Raw genomic sequence first — 21151 nt, forward strand, 5'->3', positions numbered from 1 at the left:
ATGCGCGTGAGCATGCGAACCTTGAGCGCGCGTCCGCGTCGCCCCTCCTTTTGAGGCTAGTAGCCTCCTAGGCTACTGTACTTCCATGCATGGTGGTGAGTGGTTCATAATAAAATACAAAGGGTGTGGAAAAAACTAAACAGTAATTTTTTTTTATATCACATTTTATACAGTCAGTAATCCTTAGATGTCATGTGGGATTTAGATTTCACATGTCATTAACGCATAGTAGGCCTGCCTACATCAGGGATCATGAAATACAGTAGATTAAGTCGTGCGCCGATTTTTGCTTCAGCGGATGTTCAGGGGCCGGAACATAATTACAAATAATTTGTAGACTGCAAATTGACCGCAATAAACCCCGACAGATATAATATTTGACTAAAACATAATAATTTCAACCTTGCTTACATTTGTATAAAATCACATAAATTATATCTCTCTGTTATGCGTGGGAATACTTTGGAACAGATTTCCAAAATTAAAATCACTTGGAGCTGATTTGCTGGTGTTTTTACAGTATTTTATGTCCAACAAAAACAGATATATACTGAACAAAAATATAAATGCAACATGTAAAGTGTTGGGCCCATGTTTCATGAACTGAAATAAAAGATCCCAGAAATGTTTCATACACACAAAAAAGCTTATTTCTCTCAAATGGTGTGCACAAATTTGTTTACCTCTCTGTTAGTGCGCATATATCCTTTACCAAGATTATCTATCCACCTGACAGGTGTGGCATATCAAGAAAGTGATTAAACAGCATGAACATTCATTACACAGTTGCACCTTGTGCTGGGGACAATAAAAGGCCATTCTATAACGTGCGGTTTTGTCACTCAACACAAAGTCACAGATGTCTCAAGATTTGAGGGAGGTTGCATTTGGCATACTGACAGCAGGAATGTCCACCAGAGCCATTGCCAGAGAATGAAATGTTAATTTCTCTACCATAAGCCACCTCCAACATCGTTTTAGAGAATTTGGCATTATGTCCAACCAGCAGACCACGTGCAACCACGCCAGTCCACTTCTGGCTTCTTCAACTGCGGTATCATCTGAGACCAGCCACCCGGACAGCTGATGAAACTGAGGAATACTTCTGTCTGTAATAAAGCCCTTTTGTGGGGAAAAACTCATTCTGATTGGCTGGGCCTGGCTCCACAGTGGGTGGGTCTGGCTCCCAAGTGGGTGGGCCTATGCCCTCCTAGGCCCACCAATGGCTGCGCCCCTTCCAGTCATGTAAAATACAAAGATTAGGGCCTAATTAATTTATTTCAATTGACTGATATCCCAATATGAACTGTAACTCAGTTAAATCGTTGAAATTGTTGCATGTTGCGTTTATATTTTTGTTCAGTATAAATATATATACAAAAATAAGACTAATAAATATTAAAAGTATCAATAAAAAGGAGAATCGAATTATTACACTATTACCCCATTGCTAACAAAAATCACACAAATAAAACTAAATTGCACAAATCCTATATCACACAAATAAACAAATACAATAACACAGTTATAAAGAAGAGAACCTGATTATTACACTATTGCACTTCAAACAAGAAACACACAAACTAAATTGCACAACTAATTGCATTACTAATTGCATTAGTACTGTACAAAGTTAGAGGTGCGCTATTTGATAGATTCCCCTGCTCCCTCTACCTCGGGCTTCCAGTGGGGAGACCTGAGGTCAACCTACCCCGCCCCCTCCCCATCTCATACTTCTGAGTGGGAGACCTTCCCAGGCAGTAGCCTGCCTAGCTCACAAACTAGAATCAGGGCGCCCACTCCGACAAGGTTAATTGACCCACAGACCCACACGGTAACATGATATCATTAACGTGACGTGCAAATGAGCAATAGAAACTGATTGCTCAAATGTCACCATTCTGAATATTATTATTATGTATTTTACTATTTTTTTATTTTATTTTTTGTGCGGGTGCCCCATGCCAACCCCGGCAAGATGCTGTCTATGTCGCCTATGCCTAAGTCCGCCACTGCTTGTAATACTGTAACATAAGCATTGTGAAGCCTAGGAAGCGATGAACTGACTAGGTATCCCCCTTTCCCTTTCCCTATTAATGTATGTTATTCTTGTGAAACTGGAGAGTAAAACAAGTAGAAGATGATGAGCCGATCAACAGGAAAATGTAAGAAGGGATAGCTACAGGTTAGGGACAGGGATAGAAGTGATAGCTACAGGTTAGGGACAGAAGGGATAGCTACAGGTTAGGAACAGGGAGAGAAGGGATAGCTACAAGTTAGGGACAGAATGAATAGCTACAAGTTAGGGACAAGGAGAGAAGGGATAGATACAGGTTACAGGGACAAGGATAGAAGTGATAGCTACAGGTTAGGGACAGAAGGGATAGCTACAGGTTAGGAACAGGGAGAGAAGGGATAGCTACAGGTTAGGAACAGGGAGAGACTATACAGGTTAGGAACAGGGAGAGAAGGAATAGCTACAGGTTAGTGACAAGGAGAGAAGGGATAGCTACAGGTTAGGAACAGGGAGAGAAGGGATAGCTACAGGTTAGGGACAAGGAGAGAAGGAATAGTTACAGGTTAGGGATAGGGAGAGAAGGGATAGATACAGGTTACAGGGGCTGAGTCACTGGCTTACTGGTGCTCTTCCATGCCGTCCCTAGGAGGGGTGCGTCATTTGAGTGGGTTGAGTCACTGACGTGGTCTTCCTGTCTGGGTTGGCGCCCCCCCTTGGGTTGTGCCGTGGCGGAGATCTTTGTGGGCTGTACTCGGCCTTGTCTCAGGATGGTAAGTTGATGGTTGAAGATATCCCTCTAGTGGTGTGGGGGCTGTGCTTTGGCAAAGTGAGTGGGGTTATATCCTGCCTGTTTGGCCCTGTCCGGGGGTATCATCGGACGGGGCTACAGTGTCTCCTGACCCCTTCTGTCTCAGCCTCCAGTATTTATGCTGCAGTAATTTATGTGTCGGGGGGCTAGGGTCAGTCTGTTATATCTGGAGTATTTCTCCTGTCTTATCCAGTGTCCTGTGTGAATTTAAGTATGCTCTCTCTAATTCTCTCTTTCTTTCTCTCTCGGAGGACCTGAGCCCTAGTACCATGCCTCAGGACTACCTGGCATGATGACTCCTTGTTGTCCCCAGTCCACCTGGCCGTGCTGCTGCTCCAGTTTCAACTGTTCTGCCTGCGGCTATGGAACCCTGACCTGTTCACTGTGATTACTATTATTTGACCATGCTGGTCATTTATGAACATTTGAACATCTTGGCCATATTCTGTTATAATCTCCACCCGGCACAGCCAGAAGAGGACTGGCCACCACTCATAGCCTGGTTCATCTCTAGGTTTCTTCCTAGGTTTTGGCCTTTCTAGGGAGTTTTTCCTAGCCACCGTGCTTCTACACCTGCATTGCTTGCTGTTTGGGGTTTTAGGCTGGGTTTCTGTACAGCACTTTGATATATCAGCTGATGTAAGAAGGGCTATATAAATACATTTGATTTGATTTTGATTTGATTTTTAGGGACAGAAGAGATAGATAGCTACAGGTTAGGGATAGGGAGAGAAAGTATGTCAATAAATAGAATTCCATCTCCTTTCTAGCCATAATTCTTTGTCATAGCAAATTGACACAAAGCTAAACCAAGTACCATTAACATAATAGAGTGAGTGGTAAGCCAAAATGGGCAATGTTTTCACTATCCTATCTTTTTATGTTCAATTGAACTGTACTGTACAACCAATGCAGCTATGGCCACCTAGTGGTTATTCTAGTAACACTGGCCACCTAGTGGTTATTCTAGTAACACTATCTCCATCAAGTTTCAAGTTTTATTAGTTGTACAAGATACACATGGTATACACGCACTGTCCAATGAAATGCTTACTTGCAGGTTCCTTCTCGACAATGCAACAACAAAAATAAATAATAAAATACGAGCATAAAGTAAATGGTTCAGTAAAATATAATACAATGTTTTGCATACATGTATGTATAATACAGGGAGGCACAATTTTTGTCCAATATTTACAGTTGTTTTGGGGAAGGGGGGATTGGCAGGCAAGTAAATTGTGCAATATTTAGCAATAATAATAATATGATTCTGGTAGAGTTGTGATGTGTATGTAGCATGAATGTGTTTGTGTGTGTGTGTGTGTTTGCGAGAGTGAGTGCATGTGTGCTAAGGTGCGGAGAGTGCCATGTTGCCATGACATCAATGGGATGAGGATCAGTGGTTAAACTGAGCCAGAGCTACCCAGAGCCAACCTCCTGTTCCACATGTCAAAGGGAAAGCCAGGTAGAGCTGATCTTCAGCACCAAAGAGAAAAGTAGGGTACAAAGTAGGTTAGAGTAAGATAAACCAGGGTTAGAGTTGGGTTGGGGGTTAAGGTTGAACTGGGGTGTGAACATGAAGCTAGGGTTTGGGTTGTGATTGAGGAAAGGGTTGTAGTTGAGGCTAGGATTAGGGTTGAACTGGAATGTGGACATAAAGCTAGGGTTAGGGTTGTAGTTGAGGCTAGGGTTGAACCGGGATGTGGACATGAAGCTAGAGTTAGGGTTGTAGTTGAGGCTAGGGTTGAACCGGGATGTGGACATGAAGCTAGAGTTAGGGTTGTAGTTGAGGCTAGGATTAGGGTTGAACTGGAATGTGGACATGAAGCTAGGGTTAGGGTTGTAGTTGAGGCTAGGATTAGGGTTGAACTGGAATGTGGACATGAAGCTAGGGTTAGGGTTGTAGTTGAGGCTAGGGTTGAACCGGGATGTGGACATGAAGCTAGAGTTAGGGTTGTAGTTGAGGCTAGGGTTGAACCGGGATGTGGACATGAGGCTAGAGTTAGGGTTGTAGTTGAGGCTAGGATTAGGGTTGAACTGGAATGTGGACATGAAGCTAGGGTTAGGGTTGTAGTTGAGGCTAGGGTTGAACCGGGATGTGGACATGAAGCTAGAGTTAAGGTAAAGGTTTGGATTCTGGTTGTAATTGGTTATGAATGAGGGCAGCTACGAATTGTAGTGTACCACAGACTACCACAAGAGGTCCTCACATGATTGCAAAAATGGCATAGGCTACAAGAGCTACTGTATTTTCATCACAATCAATCACATTAGGCATGAAATATTGACAATAAAAACACATTGAGACTGAGATATCAGATTTTTGGGGGATCTAATTGAATGTAGCTTGTTCCCTTAGGAATATGTCATTTAATAAAATTAACACTTGTGGAAAATCTCACACCATCCACATAGTAGTCTGCTATTTACTGCATCTCAGCTTCAAGGCCTGTTGAATGTTCTATGACTAGAAAATAACATATTTAATTTCTTACTGGAGGTCCCATGTTTCATACCATCAAGCCAGGTGTAATAACATTTACTACATTTTGTATCTGATGATACTTTCACTCCCAGCTTTTAAAAAGTATTATTAGTACATACAGGTACTATAACTATAGTGTATGACTCAGACAGATAACTCAACTTATCTCACAGCAGGAAATGTGTCATCAATGTACACTCAAGCTATCCCCTTGGAAGTCAGTATCCCAACATAGGGTTCTGTTCATTAACACACACTGTAGTAGAAATGTTTTGCAACATGAAACATTTGTTATTGGACAAGTGTGAATGTTTTTGGAGCATCTTCGCATACAAACAGGACCCTGGCAATAGGTCAACAACCACAGAGAATCGAAAGGCACATCATTAGCACCAGGCTATCAGCGAGTATTACATAGTCTTTAATTTAGCCATCAGACTCCACCAGCACTATTTCTTATTATGTGGCGCAGCTGCATAGCCCCCAAACAGCACCCCTATATTGGCATCCCCCTCTTTCCTCCCAACTCCAAATCCGTGCTAATAATCCTCCCATCATCCCTTGGTACAGACATCTTGATTAGAGGCTGTCTTCATTTCCTCTGGCTGTTCTGTGTTGGCACAGGCTTCTCTGATGCATTGGAGAATGGCTTTGTCCGAAGGGGAGGCTGGCAAAACCAAAAGAGGCCCTGGATTGGCACCTTAAACACAGAGCCAGTGGAGTTAATGACAAAGAGCACACAGCGTCATTACGGTCAGTTCCGGCTGGGCTGGATGAAATAACAGGAATCAGGTGGTTGTATGGGCCAGTGGTGGAAAAAGTACCCAATAACAGGAATCAGGTGGTTGTATGGGCCAGTGGTGGAAAAAGTACCCAATAACAGGAATCAGGTGGTTGTATGGGCCAGTGGTGGAAAAAGTACCCAATTGTCATACTTGAGTAAAAGTAAAGATACCTTAATAGAAAATCTAGTCTAAAAGTATTTGTTTTTAAATATACTTAAGTATTAAAAGTAAATGTAATTGCAAAATATACTTAAGTATCAAGAGTCAAAATAAAAAGTATAAATCATTTCACATTCCTTATACAGTACTAAGCAAACAAGATGGCACGATTGTTATAAAAAATGGATAGACGGGGGCACGTTCCAACACTGACATAATTTACAAACTAAGCTACTTTTGGGTGTCAGGGAAAATGTACGGAGTAAAAACTATGTTATTGTCTTTAGGAATGTAGTGAAGTAAAAGTAAAAGTGGTTAAAAATATAAAAAGTCAAGTACAGATACCCCCAAAAACTTTTACTTAAGTACTTTACACCACTGGTATGGAGGAACCCACCTGTAACGGCAACGGGGGAGAGCCCCCACAGCAACTTGCCCAAGCCTCCCCCATTTCTCCTTCACCCAAATCCAGATAGCTGATGCTCTGAAAGAGCTGCAAAATCTGGACCCCTACAAATCAGCTGGGCTAGACAATCTGGACCCTCTCTAAAACTTTGTTGCAACCCCTACTACTAGCCTGTTCAACCTCTCTTTCGTATCGTCTGAGATCCCTAAAGATTGGAAAGCTGCCGCGGTCATCCCCCTCTTCAAAGGGGGAGACACTCTAGACACAAACTGTTACAGACCTATATCTATCCTACCCTGCCTTTCCAAGGTCTTCGAAAGCCAAGTTAACAAACAGATCACCGACCATTTCGAATCCCCCCATACCTTCTCCGCTATGCAACCTGGTTTCCGAGCTGGTCATAGGTGCACCTCAGCCACGCCCAAGGTCCTAAACGATATCATAACCACCATCGATAAAAGACAATACTGTGCAGCCGTATTCATCGACCTGGCCAAGGCTTTCGACTCTGTTAATCACCGCACTCTTATCAGCAGACTCAACAGCCTTGGTTTCTCAAATGACTGCCTCGCCTGGTTCACCAACTACGTCTCAGACAGAGTTCAGTGTGTCAAATCGGAGGGCCTGTTGTCCGGACCTCTGGCAGCCTCTATGGGGGTGCCACAGGGTTCAATTCTTGGGCCCACTCTTTTCTCTGTATACATCAATGATGTCGCTCTTGCTGCTGGTGATTCTCTGATCCACCTCTACGCAGACGACACCATTCTGTATACTTCTGGCCCTTCTTTGGACACTGTGTCCTTTGCTATGAAGATTTTCATAGGTTAGTGCTTCATTTAGCTGTGTTTTGGGTTTTTGTGACATATATCCTTGCTTGGAAAATGGCTGTGTGGTTATTTTTGTCTATGTACTCTAACATAATCTAATGTTTTGCTTTCGCTGTAAAGCATTTTTGAAATTGGACAATGTGGTTGGATTAAGGAGAGGTGTATCTTTAAAATGGTGTAAAATAGTTGTATGTTTGAGAAATTTGAATTATGACATTTTATTGTTTTGAATTTGCCGCCCTGATATTTCACTGGCTGTGTCCCGCAGGGTTATGGTTAGGATCCCACGTAGCACATAGAAGTTAACTATTACTCCTAAAACTTTCAAAACTGGTTCTAGCTAATCCGATGGCATAGACACACATTACACACTTTTTCTGCATTGATTTACATCTCGCACTATTTTAAATTATTTATTAACATTTTTGAATTTCAATAGCTCCTTGGTCATGTGAACTACTGACTTCAAACAAAGTTCAGAATGTACACTCAGTGGGCCTACACATTGCACACCCTTTAGTCGGTCCATTTTCATCTCGCACGTTTTTACATGAATTTTTCAAACTTTCAAATTTCAATAGCTCCTTGGTCATGTAATCTACTGACTTCAAACAAGGTTCAGAATGTACACTCAGCTGGCCTACACATTGCACACCCTTTAGTTTGTCCATTTTCATCACACACGATTTTACATGAATTTTGTAAACATTCTAATTTCAATAGCTATTTGGTAATGTGACCTACTGGACTCAAACAAGGTTCAGAATTTCCACTGACTACCCGTCTATATTGCACACCCTTAGTTTGTCCGTTTTCATCTCACACAATTTTACATGAATTTTTCAAACTTTCAAATCTCAAAAGCTCCTTGGTAATGTGACCTACTGACCTCAAACTACTTTCAGAAAGTCCACGAACTGGCGATGACGGGCGCCGCGAGGCATCCAGTGTGGTAACACGACCTATCCCGGAGAAGCTGGCGGGACCCCTGGGGTAAAGTTCTCTTTTCTTTGTGAAGGGCAGGGTGCCCTGGAATGGGTTCGCCCCGAGAGAGGGGCCCAAGCCATCGAATATCCAACCTGAAACTGTCTTTACCTTGGTATGTAACAGCAGGGTATGTTAGCTACCTACTGTAATGTTAGTTGACTACTAGTACAACAAACTTCCCAGTATATTTACTTTATACTATTTAACTAACTACCCAACGTTTATTGACTTGATTGTCATTCATAGTTTAGCTAAGTGGTATAGTCGTTCAGGTCCGTTTGTAAATTCGCTCTGGGCTATCAACTCCAATTTCAGAGCACTCTCGTCTGACTGCCAGAGGCAGAGTGCGAATAACTGATGGATTTACAAACACTCAACACCTGTTGAATGTGACCGGTGTCAGTAAATGTCGGCAAAAAAAGCATCATTAAACTACCTAACCAGCTCTGCTTGGGTGAGTAAAATGATCAGAGTGAGGTGTTCTCTCGTGTCTGGAAGTAGCTATCAAGTTAGTCAGTTAGTTTGGGTGTTTGACAGCTGTTGTGAGGTCAGAACGCTCGGATCAACCCTAATCCTCGGCCCGAGCCTCCAGTGTGCCCTCTGAACGCTCCGAGAGCGAAACGCTCTGAATTTACCAATGGACAATCTGACAACGCCCTGAATTGACAACACCCAGAGCGCACTCTGGCACTCCAGATTGAATTTACGAACACACCCGAAGTCTGGCTAGTAATTTGTTATGCTAATAAACTAGCAAAAGGTTGTATAGCAACAGCATCAACTTCGGGTAGAAGGCGAAGCGCTAGTATGCTCAACTGAAAGGATACTGTTCGTTTACAGTATACTAAAATGAACTAATAGTATGTAGTATATACTCATTAAGTATGTAATATACACTATGGGTATTGAAACACAGCTATACTGTGGTCAGGAATTTGAAGGCACAGCAAGTGACACAATAATGACTCTCGACTGCTGTCCTCTGTAATTTTCCTGTTCGTGAGCTGCTGTTAGGTTAGAGACACTTCACTTGCCTTAGTCTGGCAGGCATCTGGTGGGGCTTTTAGCAATGACATCAGCCTCCAACTAGACAACAGTGACAGTGCACTATGAGCCTTGCTTCACAGAATAACACAGCGCCCAATGGACTTATGAAAAGCTTTTAACGCCATTCTGGTCTACTTTCTATCAACCGTATTTGCTTTGCATATCTCTTTAATGGGTGCTTTGAGTTGCTGTTCAATCTGTTTCCATAGCATTTTGGCTGTTGTGCTTTTGAAAAGCTCTGGTTACCAAGCATTAAAGCAATGAAACTCTGAAAATCCATTATTGCGCGAAAGGACTGAGATCATGGAGAATGGAAGCCCAGACATCATCATGTGTCAATATTTTCCTTTGTGCCCAAGGCTCTCAGCATTGTCTGCTCTGATACAATGGGTATACACCAGACATGTACTATTAAATCAAGTTGTGGTTATGTAAATAGTGATGATTAGTTCAATAATAGAACTGCATTAGCTTGTGTTTGCAGACTGTTGTTACAGACTGTTGTTACAGACTGGAGAAACATGCAGATGCCCAGGGACACAGAGATTGTTGTTCATAATATCATACTGTATTGCATTACATGTTACATTGTATTACATGTTTACTTTGATAGTACATTCTCTACAAATACCATTTAAAGTAGGTGAAATGTCAAACAATTAATGGCACTTATTTTCACCATATTTTTTGCACATAAAAAACAACACAGTACTGACAAGTAAATGTAGCCATCATGGTAATTAAATCAATACAACCCACAAATATCCCAAAACAACTTAAATCCCCAAATACTTATATCACCACTATATTTTTGCGAGTTATAGGCAGGTGTATGGTGTCTATCTTACCAATCACACACACACAACGTTCTCAAAAGGTACTCAGAATTGTCATCAACAGATAGTCAAACAAAATGAAGGATCACAAAACAAATTCCCAAAAAGCCCCAATGGGTCTACTCTATGCAACAACTTCCTTTCAACCAACCATCATGCAATGCTCTTTGGTTGTCTAAAAGCTATGAGCTATTGCATTGCGGCATGCTATCAATGAGTTAGCGGTTAGCCTGTGGTGCTAACTAGGGTAATTAGTACTATTAACTGGAGTATTTCAGGCCGAGGCACAGGGCCAGTTCATTCTTCTGGATCTTTCCATCCCCGTTCATGTCACAGTGGCCCAGCAGGACCTTGCGGAACTTGTCCAGGTCCGTTCCACTAATGGTAGGCTATGTTGGGTATAAAGGAAGCATATTCAAACCATTTGCTCAAGACCAATCACAGCTCAAGCCCTTCACAGTCTCCTACAGTTGGACGTCCTGTTAACTTGACTCAATTATCTTTGCTTCATCCATATAAATATTAAGTAACATGGTGTCAGAAGTGGGATCCGAACTCACGCCTACTTTCGGAGACCATAACTTACAATAACGCAGAATCAATATAGGAGCATCATATATCAAAGTTAATACATAATAAGTTAATAACATAAGTACATTTGTAGATTAAGGTATAGCAAAACATATTTTTTTTTACCGTGACCAGTTCCATCATGTCTTTGACAAAGCCATCCACCTCCGGACCCTCCAAAGCACCTGTCTTACTCTGTTAACCATAACAACAAAAATCACTGACTTCAGAAAAAGAGATGAAGACGACCACCTGATGTGCCTTGGGAGATTATAAAGAGGACAGCATCTAAATTCTGATTAATGGGATAATGTAAAACTACGTCACACATCCACAATCATGCAGCACGGAGGAGCATGACACTGCAACAGGACCGCCACTTCAGTTAGTAATGGTATAAGAAGCTCAATGATGAAATACATTGCTGGCACTATATATTTAATAGGCATTACGTTCTGTGAATACATCTTTGTACTGATCCAGTGGCGTAGCTAGATATTCATTGGTGGGTGGGCCTGTAGAAATGTGGGTGCCCCCATCCCAAAAAAAGCTGCTAACTTCCTGCAGTTTTACATATTTTGCCATGGGGCAAAGAGAATAATTTTAGTTTAACAGTTAATCTCATGCTATTCTACACATTTGCCAGAGGGCTGGATTATGAGCTGTTTTGTTTGCTAAATGAACAAATGAAATAGGCAGTGGCATGGTGCATATAGCCATAGAAGCACAGTGGCATATGCCTCAATGCAGTCCTATTCATTGCTTATTGGGGTTGTGGCTTTCAATTAGTTATTTTTGGCAACCCATCCAGTGAGAGTGAATATCATTCCAGGTCATCTAGCCTGTAATATTTAATCAAAGCTGACTAACCCAGTGACTGCTTGCAATGAATTCTTTCTGATGGTGTTTGCATGTTTAGGTAAAAAGACAAATTGGAACACTGACAAGTAAAGAGCATAAACAATTAAAGAAAAAAACACCATGTTTTTTTTCTTTTTTGCTCAATCTGAGTGGATAGGCTTGGTTCCCCAGGCCCACCCATGCCCACGCCCCTGTACTGGTCCACATCCAATACAGCTGTGTGTTCTAGCCCATTTATAATGACATTATATTTTTTTTATAATTAAGGCCAATGAAGCATCAGTAAAATCACAACAAATCATCATCATCGTCTTCCCTGTGGCTCAGTTGGTAGAGCATGGTGTTTGCAACGCCAGCATGGTGTGTGCAACGCCAGGGTTGTGGGTTCGATTCCCACGGGGCCAGTACAAAAAAAAAAAAAAAATGCATGAAATGAAATGAAATGTATGTATTCACTACTGTAAGTCGCTCTGGATAAGAGCGTCTGCTAAATGACTAAAATGTAAATGTAAAATAAGCAACACCGTAATTTTATTTAATATGCTTATCACCATCAACCTTACAATCCCAATTGAAGTTGAAGACAATTATGTTGTGGGTAAACGTATAATCACTTACAACATCATAGTGGGCAAATATCTTCTCAAAGTCCCTCTTCCGGTCTTCTTGACTGCAAGCCTGAAACAGAGTGGTACCGCAAAACCCACAATTTTGTTCCTCTAATTCAAGCCAATGATGACTACAGTAAGTAATTGAAGATGGAGTGTGTATTGACAATGTCTTAAGTCTTATCTGACTGCAGGTTATCAGCAAAATTCATCAACAAATGTTATACTTACATTCATGTCAAACTTCAGCAAGAAGTTCTCTTTCAGAGCAAGGATTCTGGGAGAAGGAAAACAGTTAGGCACAATAAGAGCCACCTAGCAATGTAGGAGAACAATTGCTAAATAATTAGTACCTGGCTAGGTCATTCAAATCCAGCCTGCCATCATTGTTTTTGTCAAACATCTTCATCTGTTGGGAAAATAAAACAGAATAAAGCATCAGAATCATTAGATAGTTTGTCAAAGTACATACACATCAGAATCACCTTTATTCGGCAAGAACATTTACACATACTCACAGTGGTGACGCATCATTCAGGGCAGGTGGGGCAGTGTTTAGTCTGTTTTGCATGTTATTGTTTTGGCATTAATATGTCACATATCAGTTTGCAAACTATAAAATAATAATAATAATTGAGTTAAGAAAGCATTTTGTATGCAGCTGTATTAAGTAAGGCAGCTCCAAAATGCAGGTGTTTCAGCCTAGCTCAGTGCTTTCTGTGGTGGTGGGACAGCCAGCGGAAAATATGGAGCATAGGGGTTGGTAATGTTCTCTAGTTGCATCATGATTGGTTCAGTGTTCTGTCACTCATGGAGACACTACGTAACCGCAAAATCTACTGGTAGAGCTCGAAAATTCAAATCCTCTTGGGTCCTGCCATAGACTTACATTAGAAGTGCCCATCCAAAAAGGCTCAAGATTGTGCCGGGTTGTGGGTTGGGTTGTGCCGTGGCGGAGATCTTTGTGGGCTATACTCGGCCTTGTCTCAGGATGGTAAGTTGGTGGTTGAAGATATCCCTCTAGTAGTGTGGGGGCTGTGCTTTGGCAAAGTGGGTAGGGTTATATCCTTCCTGTTTGGCCCTGTGCGGGGGTATCGTCGGATGGGGCCACAGTGTCTCCTGACCCCTCCTGTCTCAGTCTCCAGTATTTATGCTGCAGTAGTTTATGTGTTGGGGGGCTAGGGTCAGTCTGTTATATCTGGAGTATCTCTCCTGTCTTATCCGGTGTCCTGTGTGAATTTAAGTATGCTCTCTCAAATTCTCTCTTTCTTTCTCTCTCTCGGAGGATCTGAGCCCTAGGACCATGCCTCAGGACTACCTGACATGATGACTCCTTGCTGTCCCCAGTCCACCTGGCCGTGCTGGCTGCTCCAGTTTCAACTGTTCTGCCTGCGGCTATGGAACCCTGACCTGTTCACCGGACGTGCTACCTGTCCCAGACCTGCTGTTTTCAACTCTCTAGAGACAGCAGGAGTGGTAGAGATACTCTCAATGATCGGCTATGAAAAGCCAACTGACATTTAGTCTTGAGGTGATGACTTGCTGCACCCTCGACAACTGTGATTATTATTATTTGACCATGCTGGTCATTTATGAACATTTGAACATCTTGGCCATGTTCTGTTATAATCTCCACCCGGCACAGCCAGAAGAGGACTGGCCACCCCTCATAGCCTGGTTCCTCTCTAGGTTTCTTCCTAGGTTTTGGCCTTTCTAGGGAGTTTTCCTAGCCACCGTGCTTCTACACCTGCATTGCTTGCTGTTTGGGGTTTTAGGCTGGGTTTCTGTACAGCACTTTAAGATATCAGCTGATGTAAGAAGGGCTATATAAATACATTTGATTTGAAAATTTGATAAAATGACGTCAAATCACATTTGTCTACAGTAGCTTTGATTGGACTGATCATGTCAACATCATACTTTCTAAACCTACATGAATCAAGTCGACAATCTACTGGCAAATCCTTTTCAATCTTTGTCATATGAAGAGAAATTATAGATAAAACGTATCGGTTTTCATCGGCCATTGGACAAACATTACACAACAAGTTGGAAATCGCAAATTCAACAATGAGTGCTAAGGCGCCACTGCAGCCACGGGTTCAATCTCAGGCTGTGTCACAGCCGGCCTTAACCGCACATTTGGCCCAGCGTCGTCCGTTAGGGGAGGGTTTGGCCGGCCGGGATGCACTTGTCTCATCTTACTCTAGCGACTCCATGAGGCGGGCCGGGCTCCTGCAAGCTGACCTCGGTCATCAGGTCAAGTGTTTCCTCCGACACATTGGTGCGGCTGGTTTCCGGGTTAAGCGGGCAGTGTCAAGAAGAGGTGCGGCTTGACACTCAAACTTTGCGGAGTCCGTAGGGGAGTTGCAGTGATGAGACAAGATCGTAACTACCTATTGGATATCACGAAAAGGGGGTAACGACATGGGCCAGAAAAGTTTGAATACATTGTCCATGCTTTCAATGCAGCATGAATTCAGCCGCGTTCAAAACAACTGGAAACTCGGAAGTAGGAAATTTCAGACATCAGGTAGTTCAAGACAACTGGGAACTAGCTGTGACTGGGAAAACACAGAAAATCATTAAAATGTTCATCCAACTCAGAATTCGGAATGTCGGGCTTCTTTCTGGAGGCCACAAGATAGACCGCCGCGCCACCTTCCTGTTCAAGTGATCACAGCACAACAAAGTGACTCCAAAAATGTCTTGTATGCTGCTGCATAAATTATGTAATATGCCAGGGAGATATGTGTACTGTAGCCAAGAAAGTAATACTAAGTGTAAGTTGTGTAGTAAGCTGTTAGCAGCCCATGTGCCTCACCCTAATAATTTGGTCCCGTCCCTCCCTCATAACTTAGCATACTGTTCTGACTTGGTGTACAGAGAGAATACTGTAAGAATGGCCCATGTTCTGAATTCTGTCGCTGTACATTTCAAAAGTGCTGAACGAATAGTTATATTGACAACGTCCATCCTAGCTCGCTCAGTAATGTCTTAATCGAAATGATGAATTGCCTCTTATCCGCTCGTCATCCCCTTATGCCATAGTTTGTACATCTCAATTGTCAGTAAAAACCACATTTGTTTCAGCAAGTCAGCCACAGTATGTTTTTTTAACAGGCAGGAAAATGAGGCAGAATGAACTGTTTCGCTGCCAGACAAGCAGTGGTAAGGTGTTGGGACAGCTTTATGTAGGCCCTAACAGTTTGTGGGCACCGTTTGTCACCGTTATAGTGCGATGAATGTATTGTTTAGTGTTGTGGCTTTGCTGGCATGCATCCCACTTTTCTTTTTTTTTTTGCCCCACCAAGATTTACATGCTAAAATCGCCACTGCATACTCTGAATTTTACTTGGTGATAATTTGACTTGGTGACATGTCATGTGTAACACTGTACAACAATACCAAAGAGAACCTAATTCAAATGATGCCAGTGTATTTCCTATGTTGTGCACACCGTATTTTACTCAACATTGATATATAAAAACGCACGCGCGCACACACACAGTAATTCATTAAATGGTCCACAATTAATGACAATGGCTAAACAGTAAAAATGATTTCACTTCTGAATACATCTTTAAAGAGCTGATCACAGTACCATCCAATTACTAATACTATAGAGGGGAGTGAATACCAAGGGTATTACCGCCAATTACATACTTCAATGAGAAATAATCCCTTTAGTGCACTCCTTATTACACTGAATGGCATAGTAGCATTACTATGTATAGCTCTCCCCCAATCATCCAAACTGAATTGCCCATTGAACAGGGTATCATATACTCATTTAAGAGACAACAGATAACCATCTCCTACATCCTTTTGATTATTTTCAACCTCTTCAAAGGCAATCTGTGATGAGACAACTGTGTTTGGGTCGCACACACACACACACACACACACACACACACACACACACACACACACACACACACACACACATCAGACCCAGGAGAGGAAGACGATTGGCTGTAACGTTGACTACTTTTAACACTTCTTGACCAAGAGCCCTCAAATGGAGACAGAGTAAAGGAGCTGGGGCTTGTTGTTACCAAGGTGTCGGTGTACTCCTCCAGTTTGTTGGGGGAGATGGTCTTCTTGTGCTGGAGGAACAGGTCCTGCAGGAAACCCTGTTAGGAGGACACAGAGGAAGACAGCCAACTCGATGATCTGGGCCCATATTTATCAAGTGTCTCAGAGTAGGAGTGATGATCTAAGATCAGATTTCTATCTTGATCTAGGATCCATTTATTATAATCTAAAACTGATCCAAGATCAGTACTCCTACTACTCGCATACACTTGATAAACATGGGCCTTGGTCTCGAGTGAAAAAAGGTGGTCTCTTAATGTGACGTCCCAGGTCAAATAAAGGAGAAATACATACATAATAAAAAAGGCCTAGACTGCAAATCTGTAGGCAACCGCTCTTGTCCCACCCCCTGGATCCCTTGTCCCCAGAGCTGAAGATCTGAATCACATTTTGTTCATGCGTTTCTTTACCTCTACTTTACACACAAATGTTGGTTGGAACCCTCCCTTCACATTTCTCACTGTAAACCGTCCATGCAGCATCTGCCAACCATTTGATCTCAATAGGTTTCATGGGGATATGCATTAGATCTTCTTGAGTTATACAGTGTTGTTTTGTACTAGCCTTCAGTTTTGAATGATGTACAGTGAGTGCATTTTAGAGCAGGTGGTGTTAAACTGTAGCATACCTGTGCTTAGTTTCAATTAAAGCGCATACACTGTGTACAAAACATTAAGAACACCTTCCTAATATTGAGTTGCACACCCCCCCTTTTGCCCCCAAAACAGCCTCAATTCGTTGGGGCATGGACTATACAAGGTGTCAAAAGCATTCCACAGGGATGCTTGCCCATGTTGACTCCAATGCTTCCCACAGCTGTGTCAAGTTGGCTGGAGGTCCTTTGGGTGGTAGACCATTCTTGATACACACGGGAAACTGTTGATTATAAAAAACCCTGCAGCGTTGCAGTTCTTGACACAAACTGATGCGCCTGGCACCTACTACCATACCCCGTTCAAAGCCATCTTAAATCAAAGCCAAAAGTATCATTCACACTCTGAACTGCACACATATACACAACCTGTCTCAAATCTTAAAAATCCTTCTTTAACCTGTCTCCTCCCCTTCATCTACACAGATTGAAGTGGATTCAACAAGTGACATCAATAAGGGATCATAGCTTTCACCTGGATTCACCTGGTCAGTCTATGTCATGGAAAGAGCAGGTGTTCTTAATGTTTTGTACTGTACACTCAGTATATTTTGCCTGGTGGCGCACACTTGAGTTTTGGCCACATGAGAGAAAAATGCGACAATCATCCTAAAATCTCTTAACTTCAAATGGATCAGTGGGACGCTAGCGTCCCACCTTGACAACTTCCGGTGAAATTGCAGAGCGCCAAATTCAAATTCAATTACTATAAATATTTTACTTTCATGAAATAACAAGTGCAATACATCAAAATAAAGCTTAACTTGTTGTTAATCCAGCCAAGGTGTCAGATTTCAAAAAGGCTTTTTGGCGAAAGCAAACCATGCGATTATCTGGGGACAGCGCTCAGCACACAAAACATTACAAACAGTTAGCAGCCAAGTAGATAAGTCACGAAAGTCAGAAATAGCAATGAAATGAATCACTTACCTTTGATGATCTTCACATGGTTGCACTCACAAGATGTTACATGTTACATGTTACACAATAAATGGTTGTTTTGTTCGATAAAGTCCCTCTTTATATCCAAAAACCTCCATTTTGTTGATGCGTTTTGTTCATTAATCCAATGGCTCAAATGCGATCACAACGGGCAGACAAAAATTCCAAATAGTATGCGTAAAGTTCGTAGAAACATGTAAAACGATGTTTATAATCAATCCTCAGGTTGTTTTTAGCCTAAATAATCGATAATATTTCAACCGGACAATAGCGTCGTCAATATAAAAGAAAAACAAGAAAGGCGCGCTCTCGGTCGTGCGCAGTAACCAGCTCTGGGGACATTGATTCAGCTTTGATCTATATTTATTAAACGAGCAGAGCGGAGATTATGTGCAAAGTAGAGAATCCTGCACATGTGCAGAAGCATTGGACCTTTAGCTGTCAGGAAGAGGGAGGAGTCCGGAGAAGTCGGTTCCTAAGCCACTCCGAACAAAGAAAAGGGGAGAAAAGTGTGCCATAACACTTTTGTTCCACATTCTGAATCAAAGTGTTCATAAATAGTATAATGTACTGTACATCCTGTACAATTCCTCTTCAGTAAAAGTACTGTTGGTGAACTATAAACCATCAAGTGTTTGGAAATTCGAAGAAAAGTACTTCTGTCTTGCCTTGTAGGGTTGGGTGATATTTGGGGACACTTCTACGATATGTTACTCCAAATATCACGACATCCAATATAATCATTTCGCGCCGTTAATGACTACATCATTCGAGACAGTGCAATTCTTTTGCTTATTTACAATATTATAGCCGCATTCTAATTAATTCTTCTTAGCATGGCAAAACAATAAGGCTTATTTCATTCATTTAGACTTAATTTTCAACATATTAATACAGCCTGATAAAACTGCACTGTTTTGATTTGAAAAGTTCAAATAGAGTATAGCCTTACACATCATGATATATTGTTTTGCACGTCATGATAATGTAAAATATCACGATATTCGATTTAATCATATATCAGCCCTACCCTATTGATCTGTCCACATAAGAGGATAATGGGCATCCTTCCAAAAGACCCTTAAAGCAACACGTGTCAACAGAGACCTAGAGCAACTATGTAAACAAGAACAACTCTGGCCACTCATTGATTCTTACTTAGAAAGTAGACAACAACTAGCTAAGACAATGTCTCTGAGCGGGCCATGGCAGTGGTCTCACTGAAAGCATGGAAATTAGTAGAAGGGCATTCTTTGAATGTACCTTGAGCTCTACAGCTGATATGTATCCACTGCTGTCAGCATCATAGTTTCTCCAGATCTGTTGGGGGAGTGAGAGGCACATTTAGCTTTGATGAAAGTGCTCAAGAGAATATAGGACACACTACCCAACCAATAATAGGATTGTATTTTTGTTGTGCATATATGTCAATCACTATGTGAGCTTTGATCTTACCCTCATGAACTCCACACTGTTGTCCAATGGTGTCTCTCTGCGGAACAGTAGGAGGAAGTTCTCCTCCTCCGGTAGCATCATGGTGGCCAACTGGAACATTTACGTTCAATCAAATTAGTTAACAATCACAGGCAGGCATTATTCAATCCCTGATGGCTAATTTTGTGTAAAATAAACTAAATCTTGTGTATTTTCTTCCTACAATTTAAGGGGTAAGTGTCCCCTCAGCTTCAACAGGCATAATTCCTCTTTCAACATCAAATGTATGGAAATACAGTCTATGGACAAAGAAAACTAAGTGTCAAAGCCGAAATGAGTTGCAAAATTAGAAGCAATTTAATATGACATAAACTCATTATAATTAATTGCAAGACATACAAAGATGAAGCAAGGCAATAACATGATGCAGATGACAGAGCAATTAGGTAGTTTCAAGGCTGCTTCACACAAAAAGGTGCTGTTAGGACATTTTGATCACAATCCAATTACCCCCCCCCCCCCTCTCGCTGGGTTGTAAGTATACTTAATAATACATGACCTATAGACAAATAAAAGGTGAAGAAGGTATGTATGAATAAATACAAGTAAACATACCTCTTGGATTTGCAGGCGACCATCCGCTGTGGTGTCATAAGCTGACATGAACCTTTCTTTCACTCTTCTAATTTTGTCATCTGTTATTTCATCCTTTAGGAACAACACAGTGACATTTGAACACATTCCACATATGGGCTCGCCAATTAATTAGTTGCACTTGTTTGAGTATTTCATTCAGTGTTACCTGTACAATATCACTTTGACAGAATTCATGTCATTTCAGTGAAAGACAAAATGTGGACTAATGATTGGATTCAGAGGTTATCTAATATTGACATCGCTTGAATGCTCCCAACAAAACAGAGTAGGTCTAATTAGGATATTCCAGGATGTTTGTAGCCAAAGCTTACTGTAGTTATTTTTAGGAATCTGTACACAGTATGCATTGGGTATGACAAGGAAAAGGAACCGTGGAGTCCTAAAATTGCCTACTTACACTCATCCCAAGTTTTTTCATCATGTGTCGAAAAAAGTCGTCCAATTCCTTTCCTTCAATATAACCATTATCTAAAAACAAATAAATGTATAGCATAAGATGAATTAAACCCTATTTCTGTATTGTTATCTCCACGACATGGTGTAAAGTTCAGATTGAGTTTGCGCATGGATTTTCGATTAAAACATTGCCCGATATACGTACACAGATTAAATATCAATAGTAATTAAAAGACAACATAGAGTTTTAATTATTCAAGAGTAAGATCTTACCGTCCACATCGAAATGTTGCCAAATTTGTAGGAAGCCCACAGCATCCAGGTTGTCAAAAGCATTGTCCATGGTGCCTCGTGCCCAATACACCGGCGCAAATCCAAAATGTTAACGTTGTGAAAATAAATATTGAAGTTTTGACTGTGTGGATTTGAAATAAGAGATTGATGAGGTTTTCTATACTATTGATTATGTTTCCTTCGCTGTAGTTCAGTCTAAACTCCACCAAATGCAAACGAGGGAGACCAACGTAACTACGACATTCGCAGGTGCGCAATAGGGGTTGCCCCCCAGAAATTGGA

At 41.5% G+C, this 21151-nt stretch overlaps 1 protein-coding gene across 1 annotated transcript; it reads right to left on the minus strand.

Annotated features, from left to right (window-relative positions):
- Window positions 1–10067: 10067 nt before the first annotated feature.
- LOC115175878 (secretagogin) lies at window positions 10068–21134 on the minus strand. The gene is made up of 11 exons (XM_029735484.1): window positions 20849–21134; window positions 20577–20647; window positions 20138–20230; window positions 19544–19633; window positions 19352–19408; window positions 16455–16532; window positions 12750–12805; window positions 12628–12673; window positions 12407–12466; window positions 11054–11122; window positions 10068–10746 (listed from the first exon to the last, which is right to left on the minus strand). The coding sequence occupies exons 1-11, from the start codon at window positions 20916–20918 to the stop codon at window positions 10618–10620; spliced, it is 819 nt and encodes a 272-aa protein (XP_029591344.1). The 5' UTR covers window positions 20919–21134; the 3' UTR covers window positions 10068–10617.
- Window positions 21135–21151: the final 17 nt, after the last annotated feature.

This window comes from Salmo trutta, chromosome 36, assembly GCF_901001165.1.
Source record: "Salmo trutta chromosome 36, fSalTru1.1, whole genome shotgun sequence".
NCBI classification, from domain to species: Eukaryota; Metazoa; Chordata; class Actinopteri; order Salmoniformes; family Salmonidae; genus Salmo; species Salmo trutta.

Coding starts and splice junctions, on each gene's coding strand:
- LOC115175878 (XM_029735484.1), bottom strand. CDS start 20,918: ATGGACAATGCTTTTGACAACCTGGATGCTGTGGGCTTCCTACAAATT. Junction 19,409..19,543: donor ACAGTGTGGAGTTCATGAGG/GTAAGATCAAAG, acceptor CTCCCCCAACAG/ATCTGGAGAAACTATGATGC. Junction 16,533..19,351: donor TATCAGCTGTAGAGCTCAAG/GTACATTCAAAG, acceptor TCCTCCTAACAG/GGTTTCCTGCAGGACCTGTT.